Source organism: Elephantulus edwardii, unplaced genomic scaffold (assembly GCF_000299155.1).
Source record: "Elephantulus edwardii isolate Elephantulus edwardi_28Jun2011 unplaced genomic scaffold, EleEdw1.0 scaffold00097, whole genome shotgun sequence".
Taxonomy (NCBI): domain Eukaryota; kingdom Metazoa; phylum Chordata; class Mammalia; order Macroscelidea; family Macroscelididae; genus Elephantulus; species Elephantulus edwardii.
This window is the reverse complement of record NW_006399847.1, coordinates 8639142-8653790: the sequence shown is the minus strand read 5'-3', so window position 1 is coordinate 8653790 and position 14649 is coordinate 8639142. Positions and strand designations below refer to the sequence as shown.

Sequence of the window (14649 nt, the reverse complement as noted above, 5' to 3'; positions counted from 1 at the left end):
CTGTTGATGTGCTGTTCCAGTCGTTTTTGGATAATCTTCAGTAAAATCTTGCTTGCATGTGAAATCAGTGAAATTGTTCTGTAGTTTCCACATTCGGTACATCAATAACAAACTAACATAAAGAACTCTGATGGGGTAGTCCAGAAAGAATTGTAGAGTTCTTGGTAGTCTGAATTCACCAGCAGCTCTGTGGGATAAAGACGGGGAACTTTCTCCTGTATGATTTGTTGTTGTTAGGGGCTGTCGATGAGTATGATTCATAGCAACACTATGAACAACTGACTTGACCTCTGCCCTCTCCTGCACCATCCGTACCATCTCTAACACACTAGGGACCACTGATGAAGTCGCCATGTCAGTTCACCTCATGGAGGTCTTCCTTTCTTGCTGACTTCCCATCTTTCAAGTATGATGTCCCTTTCCAAGGAATAGCCTCCTCTAGCTGCATGCCCAAGGTATGAAAGACGAAACTTTGCCATCTTAGCCTCTAGGCAGCCCTCTGGCTGTACATTATCTAAGACATATCTGCTTGTTCTTTTGTCAATCTATGGAATATGCAGCACTTTTCACTAGCACCACAACTTGCCTTTACGGGTTGCTTTTTTGAGGTACAACACCTATTTGTTCGGTTACTGGCATGTTGCATATTACTTAGAGTCACAGGTGACTCAACAGCAAAAAACAACAACATGACAACCGATGTGGTTTGGTTATTATTATTTGCTCCTGTTAGTACAGCACTTGTCTGCCAGTCTGCTGTACTGGTGTAGCTTGTGGTATCTTCAAATGCTGTGATTTGTGGCATCAGTCTCAGGTACCAGAAGGGTCACCCATGATAGAGAGGCTGAGCTTCTAGATTAAGACAGAACAGGAACAAGGATTAGCCATCCACTTCTGAAACAATGGGTTTTTGAAAGCCCATGTGATTTGCAGCTTCCAAAAACCTGCTGGAGGATAATTTGTTTGGGTTGGTTTTTTAAAAAATAACATAAATTCCTCTCTTGAATCTCTGAATGTAACATTTTATACATTTTCTTCAAACTCTCTTTAACACAGAGAATCACTTCCTGCCACTGAATCAGTGTTAATTCATAGCCAACCCTCCATTAGGTTTCTGAGGCTGTAAAGCAAAAGGGGAGGGGATTTCCTAACTTTCTTCCGTGGGGCCATTCGTGGACTTGAACCCATGGTGATGCATAGCCTTGCAGTTAGCATTGAACACTCACTAAGGACTATACCATCAGAGGACATTTTGTATAAGGAATGTTGTTGTTGTTATGTGCTGTCGAGTCACCTGCAAGTCATAGCAACCCTATGTATAACAGCCCTAAATCCTGCTCTATCCTGTGCCAATTTGATTGTCTCTGACACACTTACCTCCATTACCCCAGTCACTGAATCAATCCATCTCATCAAGGGTCTTCCTCTCTTGTGCTGTCCTTCCACCCTCCCAAGTATGATGTCCCTCTCCAAGGACTGGTCCCACCTTGCAACATGTCCAAAGTATGTCAGACAAAGCATCAGAATCCTTGCCTCCAAGAAGCAGCACAGTTTCACCCTTTCCAGGATGAACATATTTGTTCTAGCAGTCCATGGTATAGTCAATACTCTTCTCCAACACCACAACTCAAAGGTATCAATTCTCCTATCACGTCTAGTCATTGTCCAGCTCTCAATCAAGTGATTGCAAAGACTATGGCCTGTATCAGGTACACCTTAGATTCCAGAATGACATAACTGCTCTTCAGTACTTTGGAGAGGTCTCTGACAGCAGACTTGACCAATGCAATTAGTCTTTTAATTTCCTGGCTGTTGATGCCAAAATTGTTGATTGTGGAGCCAAGAAAACTAAAGCTGTGAACAATCTCACTCTCTTTACCATCTATCATGATTCTGCCAATTGGCCCAATGGTGAGAATGTTTGTTTACTTGATGTTAATCCATATTGAAGACTGCAGTCCTTGACCTTCTGCAGCAAGTATTTCACGTACTCCTTAGTTTCAGCAAGCAAAGTTGTGTCATCTGCATAACACAGATTGTTGATGAGTCTTCCTCCAATCCTGATGTCACATTTCTCCACATACAGCCCAGCCTCCTAGATAATCTGTTCTGCATATAAATGGAAAAGTTATGGAGATAGGACACATCCCTGGAATGCACTCACCCCAATTTTGAACCATTCAGTGTTTTCTTGGTCTGTGCTGATGACTGCCTCCTGGTCCAAGCATAGGTCTCACATAAGCAAGACCAAGTGTTCTGGGCCATTTATTCTTAGAGTTAGCCACACTTTGCTGTGGTTCACACAATCAAATGCTTTTGCATAGTAAATTAAACACAGACTGAGATAGACATTCTGCTGGTACTACCTGCTTTCAGCCAAGATCTATTTAAAATGAGTTACAATATCCCCAGTTCTCTTTTGATGTGCTGTTCCAGTCATTATTGGATAATTTTCAGCAGACTCTTGCATGCATGTGATATGGATGATATTGTTCGATAATTTCCACACTCAGTTCACCTTTCTTTGGAATGGGAACAAATATGAACCTGTTCCAGTCAGTTGGCCAGGTGGTTGTCCTCCAGATTTCTTGACACAACTTGGTGAGCACATCTTGGGCAGCATCTGTTTGTTGAAATATATCAGTTAGTAATACCATCAATTCCTGGGACCTTATTTTTTTGCCAATTCCTTCAGAGTAGCTTGAACTTCTTCCTTGAACTTCTTCCAGGCTCTTGCTCATACGTTTAACGAAACTCTTCTGTGTTCGCCAATTCATTTTGGTACATTGACTCTGTATATTCTTTCCATCTTCTTTTAATGCTCCCTGGATCAATTAATACTCTGCCCAAAGCATCCTCAAGTATTGCAACTCAAGGCTTGAATTTGTCCTTCAGTTTCTTAAGTTTAAGAAATGCTGAGTGGTGCAACCACTGTGGAAGGCGGTATGTTGCTTTCTCAAAAAGTTGCAAATAGAGATACCATTTAACCCAGTAATTCCACTACTGGGAATATACCCCAAAGAGACCATAACTGACATCGAAGCAGGTATATGCACACCCATGTTTGTTGCAGCTTTGTTCACAATAGCAAAGACTTGTAAACAACCTAAGTGCCCATCAACAAATGAATGGATAGAGAAGCTGTGGAATATTTACACAATGGAATACTACACTGCATTGAAAAATAAGGAACTCATGCAATAATATTCAAGGTGGGTGACCCTGAAGGACATTATGCTGAGTGAAGTATCTCAGTCATAGAAGGACAAATACTTCATGGTGCCACTGTTGTAAAACAGGACTGACCTTGGGGTTGGGGAGAGACTGAGAAAGATGGGTTCAATAGTGTATACTGCATTGAAACAGATGAGGGAGAAAGCTGTTTAAAAGGGATATGTGATTAGGTATTTTTGTTATGACAGGTGTCTAGAGCGAAGGCTACATGGTGGAGTGGACCTGGGGGAGGGTGTGTAAAACAATGAAAGAATTTTTGTTTTACTTTTACAAGAGGGTGGTGTACTGCAGGGGGAGGGTTGGGAGGGAAGAAAAGTGCAACAATGAATGAATGGAAATTAAAAAAAAAATGCAGAGTTCTGCCCTTTTGATTTTCTGACTCCAGCTCTTATTTCATTATAATATTTTACTTTGTCTTGCCCCTTGAAGCCTTCTGTTCAGCTCTTTAATGTCTTGATTTCTTCCCTTTGCTTTGGCTTCTTGGCGCTCTAGTGCAATATTCAGAGTCTCTTCTAACATCCATCTTGGTCTTTTCTTTGTCCTCTGTCTTTGTAATGATCACCTGATATTCTTGATATCCTCCCACAGCTCATCTGGTCTTCTCTCATTAGCGTTCAATGTCTCAACCCTGTTCCTGAGATGGTTTTGAAATTCAGGTGGGATAGACTCAAGGTCATAGTTCAGTTATCATGCACTTTATTTCATTTTCCCCAGCTTCAGCTTGAACCTTCATATGAGTAGTTGGTGGTCTGTTCCACAATCAGCACCTGGCCTAGTTTACACCACTGATATTGACCTGTTCTAGTGGTTCTTTCCAATCTGATTCCTATGCATACCATCAGGTGAAATCCATGTGTATAGCCTGCATGTATGTTTCTTGTAAAATGTATCTGCAATGAATAAATAATTGATTATGCAAAATTTTATCATTCTATTTTCAGCTTCATTTCTGTCACCAAGTCCATGTTTTCCAACTACTGATGCTTCTTCTCTGTTATCAACTTTTGCACTTCAGTCACCCATTATGATTAACACATCTTGATTGCATGTTCAATCAATCTTTGACTGCAAAAGTTGGTTGAAATCTTCTATTTCCTCTTCTTTCACTATGGTTATTGGCATTTATATCTGAATGATATTGGTATTCACTGGACTTCCTTGTATGTGTATGGATATTATCCTGTCACTCACAATATAATATTTCATGATGGATCTAGAAGTGACTTTTTTAACTATAAAAGCAACCCCAGTTTCCCTCGCCTTTTCATCACCAGTATAGTAGATTATTTGACTCAAAATGCCCATGCCAGTCCACCTCATCTTACCAATGCCTAGTATGTCAATATTTTATGCATTTCATTTCTTCCTTAATAATATCTCATTTTCTTACATTCATAGATTTCACATTCCATGTTCCAAACACTAGTGTCTCGTCTGCTTCTGTTCCTCCTTCTTTCTGTTTCCATACTTGAGGGTTCCACCTCAGTTGCCCTATCTGCTAGTCTAAGTGTGTTCTATAGTACACAGGATTTTTGAAGTTCCGTTATTTAGAAAGTCGATGGCCAATCCTTTTTCATAGTCTTTCTTAATCTTAATGCTCAGACTTAGAACACTATCTGACAGACAAGCATTTTACGGAAAAGAGAAGATGAAAGATATTTCCCCAATTGTAGAAATAACCAATAGTTTTAGTGTTGTCCCAACCCTTGATATAAGGAATTGAGGGTATAATTTGGGATTTAATTGAATTAAGTATAAAAAAATTCAAGACAGGATGACTTTGGGTTCAGATACATACTGTACTCTTGGGTTCAAAGCATCTTTTGCTGGCTAGGTACTGTGTAAGTTACCTCTCTCTCCTGTGTCTCAGTTGCTTCAATGATTAGAGGGGAAAGGTAAATACTGCCTTCCCAAGCTGCTTTGTGCTGACTACTTAGGACATTTAGTGGCAGAAGTGCAGGCCAGGGGGTACTTGTACCCAGAGGCCATCACCAGCATTGTTGGTTGCCATCTTCCTTGCTCCCACCTTAAGTCAAGCTGTCATTAATTTGAGTAATCGCTCAATTCGAGGCATTAGTATATGGAATACAGAGAGATGGAAAGGAGATAGAGATTTTTTTGTGCAAATTGGAAGTGTATATTTCCTCAGAAAATATTTTATACATCATTCCAAAAAATTAATTTTAAAATAGAGTAAGGCAAGTTATCTGTGGCCCTCAGGCCTAGTTTTAATTATTTTTGGTCAAACACTGTTCTAAGTGTCATAGCACTGGTCTACCCATTTGCTGTACAGAGGTAACTCGTGGTTGCTGTGATGCTAAACACTGTGACACTGAGGTGTCAAATGCAATAATGGTTACCCATGGTGGACAGGGTTTAGTGGAGCTCCCCTATTAAAACAAGCTTGGAAGCAGGAATGATATCCACTTCTGAAACAGCTTGCCTCTGGAAACTCTATAAAGTTGGAGAAATGATGAAAGTTATACAAGTGTTCAGGTCTTTCATTCATAGGGTCACAATGAGTTGTCTATTACTCAACAGCACTTAACAACAACAACACCACAAGGCAAGTTAGAGCTTGAATTTTAATTGTGTCCCTGGACATCACTGCTGAATAAATACATACTTGAATATGTCAATGTAAATCATTGTTTGTAAAAAACAGGACTTAGAATCAAATCAGCTATTCAGTAATGATCATTGTTTGAGTTTTCAAAATTTTCTTCAACCAGAATTCCTCTTTGGCTACATGAAGCTTATTTTTCAGTCTTGCCTAAAAACTTACCAGAAAAAACTGTTATTAGACTTTATTAACCTCTTTTTGTAAAATTATATGAACAGGTAGAAATGCATTTTAAAATCACCCAAGTCAATATACATCTCAGTAACTATTTTCATGATAAGTAAATACATTGTGAATTTAAAAAGATCATATTTTATCACAGAGAATAAGGAATAAGCTCACGTGAGCGTGTGTGCGTACACACACACACACACACACACACACCCCTTCTAGTGATCTAGTTTGGAAGCAGGAGTGGTATCCATTTCCTAAACAATATGCCTCTGGATACAGTATGATCTTTATGAAATGATGATAGTTATAAAAAGGCTTCAGGTCTTTTGTACATTGGGTCACTATGAGTCATGCTTGACTCAATGGTAATCAAGAGCAACAACAACAACAGCAGTGGTCTATTAGTAAGGAGTTGCATTGTCAACAAAGACATGAGGTTTCCATCTCCAAGGGAGAATGATGACTATCTCCTTTTATGTGATTCACAGCCACTGAAAATTTGCTGTAGGGTCAGTTATGAGTTGGTTCTGACACCATAGTGTGTGTGTGTGTGTGTGTGTGTGTGTGTGTGTGTGTGTGTGTGTGTCTATATTTATTATATATATAGTTACATAGTTATTGTGTACCATAGAGTTGGAACTGATCCATAGCTGACCCTCCAGCAGGTTTTCAGAGGCAGTTAACCTAATTAGATGAGAAGAGATTGCCCATCCTCCTTCTGCATATCAATACATCTCTATCTCTATCTACATAGATAAATATGTACCAGGAGTTCTGGTGGACTAATCATAAGGAATTGTACTGCCAACTCAAAGGCAAGCAGTTTAAATCTACCAACTGTTCCATCAATTCCTCCCTTTTCTGTATTCTACATATTCTACTCACTTTTTGTAACACCAGGGGCACTTTGACTCCAGAGTCCTTTTTTCGATCATTGTCCAACAGGACTGTGAGCGGAACTCCAAAAATGCCATTGTCTTTATTAATAAAAAGAGAAATAAGAGAAAATGAGAAAAACACTGCCTTCTTACAGTTTTTCTAAATGTTAAAAGTCTTCTGGCTTACCTCTCCCTTTGACTTTTTCTGTCTTGTATCTTTTCAGGGGAATACCAAAGGCGTCAAAAAAGGCAGTTAATTCAATTAGAGAGAGACGGCGGACTTTCTTCATGTCCTCAGCAGATAAGTCTCCTGCTTCCGTTAATCCTAATCTAGTTTTCTTAACAATAAATTTCTAAAATAGACACAGTGAATATTTGTTTACTCTTCATGGCAAAGGATAATTATACTGTAATTAAAATGTCTCCTGGACATTTATTTATTCTAAAGCTACTATAGCAAAACATAACTATTTTCAAAACATCTCAAAAGAGCATGCTATGCCATAGAAAGGTAATCTTAGTGTAAGTTTTAGAATATGTGAAAATCACTACTGTGCAAGAAAGTGGTCATTGATATACTATCTCACCCAGGCTGGGCTGCCATGTATGGTCAAGCAGGCTGTGCACTGCACAACAGATGGTACCACCCCTGCTCCCGTGTTATGTAAAACCTTATTACCCTGCCTTTTGATACTCTGTCCCATAATAGCCTTTGGTGGACACACAGAGAATAAACAAGTGCGTAACTCACAGTTTTGGCCTTGGAGAAGTTACTAGAATAATAATGACAAGTTTTACTTACAGTCAAAGTAAAATCTTCTTTCTTAATCACTGATTTTTTTAATTTATTTGTTTTTGGAGCTTCTGTAACCATTTCTGAATAGGATATTTCAAAAGACAGTTCTTCAGCTTCTGATGGAGTGTTCTTTTCTAGATAATGATCATCTGAAGTAACAAAAGATAGACAATATTTAAGAAATCATTCAATCAACCGGCATAATACATTGCGAATAAGCAAAAGAATAAAAATAAAAAGCCATGTTCCAGTGAAACTGCAAGCATCTGAGGGTGTTTCCATCCCTGGAAAAGCATCAGATCCCTAGGGATGCCCTTAAGACAATAAAGTAATGCTTCACTGGAGAAGACACAAAGATCTGCTTCATAAAGATGACAATCCTGGATACTCCTCAGGGGACTTCTACTCTGTCCTGGAGGGTTGTTCTCAGTCTGGATCAATTAAACAGCAATGAACTTCAGTGATAGCGTATCAACTTCTTGATATTAAGAAAGTACGGAATGCTCCATACAAATGTTTTTCTTCAAAGGAATATGAACACTAAAAAATTAGATTGCTTTAGTAAAAACAAGTAAATTCAGAAGCAATTTGAACAATTCTAAACTCTGATTTGTGATTCACAATTTAGCTTTCTTATTGTTTCATTGGAGCCCTGGTGGCTTAGTGATAAGGAGTTATGCAGCCAACCCAAAGGCATGTGGTTTGAATTTACCAGCTGCTCCATGGGAGAAAGATGGGCAATCTCCTCCCATGTAATTTACAGCCTCTGAAAGCCACCAGAGGATCAGCTTTGAGTTGATGGCACATAACAATAACATTGTTTATTGCCTTACAATATTGTTAAAATGTAATATAAAGAATTATTTGATAAAAATGTCATATAATTATCTTCTGTTCTCTTCTGTAGGCCAAAGAACAATTCAATGGGACAAAAAAGGGGAGAAGGGAGTGGCAGAAATAACAGGAGACCTAATTAGCCTAACTTTAAAAAATAAAGAAACCTGTATGTCAACAGATTTTAAAATCCTAAATAGTAGGTTCCAATCAAAACACATAAATAGGTGTTGTTGTTGTTATGTGCCATCGAGTCGCTTGCGACTCATAGCGACCCTATGTACAAGAGCGCTATACGCTCTTCGCTCCTGTGCCAACCTACCCATCTCAAACGCACTTATTCCCACCTCTCTAGTCACAGAATCGATCCATCTCATCAAAGGTCTTCCTCTCCTTTGCCGCTCCTCCACTCTGCCAAACATGATGTCCCTCTCCAAGCACCAGTCCCTCCTTGCAACATGCCCAAAATATGTCAGACGAAGCTTCAGAATCCTTGACTCCAGGGAACACTCTGGCTTCACCCTCTCCAGGACAAACTTGTTTGTTCTCCTAGCAGTCCATGGTATATTCAACACTCTTCTCCAGCACCACAGCTCAAAGGCATCAATTCTCTTTCTATCTTCCCTATTCACTGTCCAACTCTCTGATGCATAGCACATAATTGCGAAGACTATAGCCTGGATCAGGCGCACCTTAGTCTCCAGTCTGACATCGTTGCTCTTCAGTACTCTTGAGAGGTCCCTCACAGCCGACTTTCCCAATGCAATTTGTCTCTTGATTTCCTGGCTGCTGTTACCAAGAGTGTTGATTATGGAGCCAAGTAAACTAAAACTGTTAACTATCTCAATCTCTCCACCATCCATACCAATGCTGCCAATTTGGCCCAGTGGTTAGAATCTTTGTTTTCTTGATGTTGTCTATATAGGAGGCTGTAGTCCTTGATCCTCCGCAGCAAGCACTTCAGGTCCTCCTTAGTTTCAGCAAGCAGAGTTGTGTCATCTGCATAACGCAAGTTGTTGAGGATTCTTCCACCAATCCTGATGCCACATTACTCCTCATACAGACCAGCGTCTTGGAAGATCTGTTCTGTATACAGATTGAAAATATATGGAGACAGAATACATCCCTGACGAACCCCCTTCTTGATTTTGAACCATGTAGTGTCTCCTTGCTCTGTTCTGACAACTGCCTCTTGGTCCGAGTATAAGTTTCACATTAGCACAATCAAATGTTCTGGGATTCCCATTCTTCTCAGAGTCAGCCACAGCTTATTGTGATCCACACAGTCAAAAGCCTTTGCATAGTCAATGAAGCACAGATAGACATTCTTCTGGTATTCTTTGCTTTCTGCTAAGATCCATCTAACATTAGCTATAATATCCCTAGTACCACGACCTCTTCTAAATCCAGCCTGCACATCTGGCAGTTCTCTGTAGACATATTGTTCCAAACGTTTTTGTATCATTTTCAGCAGAATCTTGCTTGTATGTGATATCAATGATATTGTTCGATAATTTCCACACTCTGTTGGGTCACCTTTCTTTGGGATGGGAACAAATATCTATCTTTTCCAGCCAGTGGGCCAGCTGGCTGTTCTCCCGATTTCTTGGCACAACTTAGTGAGCACATCCAGGCCAGTGTCTGTTTGTTGAAATATGTCAATTGGTATGCCGCCAACTCCTGGAGCCTTGTTTTTTTCCAATTCCTTCAGAGCAATTTGAACTTCCTCTTTCATCACCATAGGCTCTTGCTCATATGTCATTTCATGAAATTCTTCTGTGTCAGCCAATTCCTTCTGATACAGTGACTCTGTGTATTCCTTCCATCTTCTCTTGATACTTCCTGGATCATTTAATAGGTACAACAAGAACTTAGAAAATGAAATGGGAGGACTGTAATTTTCACTCTTCCCACCAGGCTACTCCTTGGAGGCAAGGATTCTGAGGCTTCGTCCGACATACTTAGGACATGTTGTAAGGAGAGACAGGTCCTTAGAGAGGGACATCATGCTTGGGAGGGTGGAGGGACAGCGCAGGAGGGGAAGACCCTCTATGAGGTGGACTGATTCAGTGACTGGGGTAGTCAGGATGGGTGTGTCAGAGGCCGTGCAATTGCCACAGGATAGAGCAGGGTTTGGGCTGTTGTACATAGGGTCGCTATGAGACGCAAGTGACTCGACAGCACATAACAACAACAACAACATAGGGGAAGACAAGCAATAAATAATGCTTTAACTTCTTAAGGATGTAAGGACAGATAGTCTTGGGAGAACCGACTGAAGCTCAAAATTACCAGGTCTCAGCATGTAGAATTCTATCTCACAGTGAGTGGTATAAGGATTTGCTTTAAACAATAGCACAGTGGCCAATAGAAAAGTGTGGCATAACCAATGACAAAGTCTTCTCCCATACATACTCTTCATAGACGAGTTTTACAAAAAAGTTTTATTCATATGTAATTAATATACCATATACCATATGATTTTTCCATTTCCATGCAATGTTCCTCAGAATATTCACAAAATTATGCAACCAAGATCACAATGATTTTAGAACATTTCCATCACCCTAAATTCCTTGATGTGTGAAGTGTGGGTTCTGTTGTTCATGAGAAGGATACACATATTGAGGGCAACAAAATCTACTGGGAAGTCTACTCCAGTGTGATTTCCAGCCTACAAAAACCCACTGGAGACTCAGTTATGATTTGGTTCCAGAACAGAAGTAGTGAGAGAGTGTTCCAGGAATGACAAAAACTATTTCCTGACCAGGTCTGCTTTTAATTAGGTGGGCTTGAGATTCCCGCTGAACCTATCTAGAGAGCTCATAAACACCATTTTCCAAGTAGAGAAGGACCAGTCAAAGAAATTCACCCTGTAACTCAGGATGTTACAAATGGCTCAAGTGCTGCATATATTTGGGCAAGGATTAGAGATGCTTGAATGTGGCCTACTTCCTGGCTTACTTTTAGTAGATTTAGGTTACTTAGGAAAGATGCCCCAATCAGAGATGCTGTCACCTGAATGAGTGGTGTCTAAGTGATGCGGTGGGAGTTATGGAAGAGAAGATTCTACTTATTTGACTCAATTTATTTATGTATCTGTGCATGACAGAATAAGGAAACTCTGGGAGAATGAGAGAAGATAGTGTTGGAAGTGACAGATTCAGAAGAGGAAGAAAAGTATACAATTCATATTTTACCCTCATAAAATTAATGTTAACTGCACTGTGTGCCACAGTGAAAAAGAGAAGACACAGTATGCTTAGTCAGACATACGTTCAGTCAGAGGTGGGCTCACTCACCACTCACTGCATTTTGAGCTGGCTTCTCTCCAGGAACTGATAATCCATTGGGATGAACGGACAGATCTGGTATAGTCTCAAATATAGACTGTAAAGTAAAGCAATATAGCATATCATTTTTTCCATGAATTCAGTGTATTTAGCATTCTCTGTAGTATATTTAATTTAGTGTATTTAATTTCTCTGTAGTGTGAGAAGTCATTTTTTTTAAAAGCAATTTTTGGGAGCTATGGTATCTTAGTGGTAAGCAGCTGCACTGCCAATGCAATGGCACGTGGAACAAATCCACCAGCTATTTCTGTGGGAGAAATAGGGGCAATCTCCTCCATGTGATTTACTCTCTCTGAAAATCTCCTGGAATGTCAGTTATTAGTTGATTCTGATTCAACAGTACATAATAACAACAGAAAAAAAAGCCAATTCTTAGTTTTACTGAAGGTCTGTTCTAGTTCCGAGTTTAGTTAGTGGATCTGAACTGCTGGCTTTCCAGTTAACAGATGACCAGTAAACAATTGCGCCACCAGAGCTCTTCCTACATAAATATTTGTGAATATAAGTTTTAAACTGTGTGTGAGAGGAGGTATCATTCTTCCTTTGTTCCTAAAATTTATATCCTTATTTTTATAAAAAATGTAAATAGTTGTCCACATTAAGTTCTTTGAAGGAGTAACTGGCCTTTGTTACTTAAGCCTACTATACCCATTATATTAATTTATTTATTATTTACTGATTTTAAAAATTTTTTTTATCCACTTGGATTTTTGCCCTAGGCTTTTTGATTATTAACATAGTTCTTTTATTTTTCATGTATTTTGTTGTTTTTGAGCACATACTGTAAGAATTAATATACTGAAGCTAACCTAGAAAAGTACACATATTTTTTCATAGTTGTGATTATTTTGTATTTGGCAGTTAAAGAATTCATATAGAAGTATTATAATGTTGATAAAAGAAAGAAACTCTGATGGCACAGCCTGTAGGATAAACAATCAGTCCCTGCGAGGACCTGACCATCTGCTCCCACAATGATGAAATTGCTAGAAACTCAATAGTCTATTCTGTCCTATACCATTGACATGAGTTGGAATTGACAAGATAGCACACAGCAATCACCACAACAACAATATTGTGTGTATATATGTGTATATGCATACTTATCTATGTATATGCTTATAGTGACAGAATTTAGAACTCTAAGTCAATTATATATTGTAGCAGAACAAAATGCATTACAAAATTTCATACATGTTAGAATACAAATCATCACCTTTAAACTATATCCACTCAACAAGTAATAAAGTTTAATGTGCACTAGGATATAAGTTTTAGGGTGGTTTAATAATAAAATTAAGCCACAAAATTACATATTACAAATTTTATGGATTTATTAAGCAATTATATATATTTATTAAAATATCTAATTAATGACTTTATAATACTAAAAAGATTCTTAATTCTAAACACATAAATACAAAGATAAAAACAAATAAAAAAAGTATATGTTGTTTTTGTTCTTATATACTATTAAGTCAAAACCAACCTACAACTGACTCTCCAGTGGGTTTTAAGAGGCTATAATGACATGGGAGGAGATTGTCCATAATTTATATCACCATATATTTATCATTATATGTATGTATACGTAAATATATATGCCAATTTCCCTTATTAGAAGAAAATTACAGTAACAAAAACAAATTCTATAAAATAGTAATAGTATAGGAAGCACTGGTGGCCTAGTGGCAAGAAGCTGCACTGCAATCTTGAAAGCATGAGGTTCGAATCCTGGGAGAAGGATGGGCAATTTCCCACTGCCTTTGAAAACCTACTGGAGGGTCAGCTATGAGTTGGCTCCAACTTGATGGTACATAACAGCAAAAACAGTATAATCGAAGTAGGATTTATCCAAATAATGACATTCTAATTTAACACTGGCAACATGATTTCCTAAAGTAACTGAACAAAGAGGAAAAAAAATCTATTCATGTTAAGACCTGCTTGACTATCATTTTGCATAATTCAATCTATGTTTCTGACAAAAACAAGTACAATGCTCAGAAAAAGTATTTCACTCACTGAAATGGTAAAAGAATTAATGAGAAAATCAAGACCTTATAAAAAGTTGCTCAAAATTACTACTCAAGTGATAAAATGAGTCAATCAATCCACTAAGACAAAAGAAATAATATATAATTTATTTTAATGAATGAATAAATAAAAATTGTTATTTATAAATAACAAAATTACATTAACAAAAAGCTTTAGAATTAAAAAAAAATTAGTAAACAAGCTACATGAGACACAGTTGAGAGAAGGTAAAAAGAAAACAAAAATCCTCAATTAACCAGTTTACCTTTTCTGGTGCCACCAAGTCTGTTCCAACTGCTTGGAACCTTACCACAACAGAGTAAAACCCTGCCTGATCTTATAGCATCCTAATAACCAATCTCTTCTAGGTTCAAGTATGCTACTGCATTCAGTGTCCAATCTATCTGACCTTCGATTTTTTTCAAGCACACTGTCCTTTCTTAAGGACTGAATCATCCTGATAAAATGACCAAAGTATGTGCGATTAAGAAGTCCCACATTCCTTGATTCTAAGAAGGACTCTAGCTATACTTTTCCCAAGATATATTCACTTTTTCTTTTGACAGTCCATGGAATATTCAATATTCTCCATTAATATCACATTCAAAAGCATTTTGAATCATGGTCATGGCCAGCTGCACTTTTGTCTTTTAAGGTGGTATCTTTTCTCTTTAGTACATTCAAGAGCTCCTTGACAGTAAATTTGCTCAGAACAATATG

General features: G+C 38.3%; 1 protein-coding gene across 1 annotated transcript in view; it reads right to left on the bottom strand.

The window, feature by feature from the left end:
* The window catches only part of ARHGAP28 (Rho GTPase activating protein 28), a 326300-nt gene that overhangs the window by 51923 nt on the left and 259728 nt on the right, over window positions 1-14649 (bottom strand). The window contains 4 exon segments of the mRNA XM_006891409.1: window positions 6917-7008; window positions 7097-7262; window positions 7712-7854; window positions 11842-11929. Coding sequence (XP_006891471.1) covers window positions 6917-7008; window positions 7097-7262; window positions 7712-7854; window positions 11842-11929 — 489 coding nt within the window.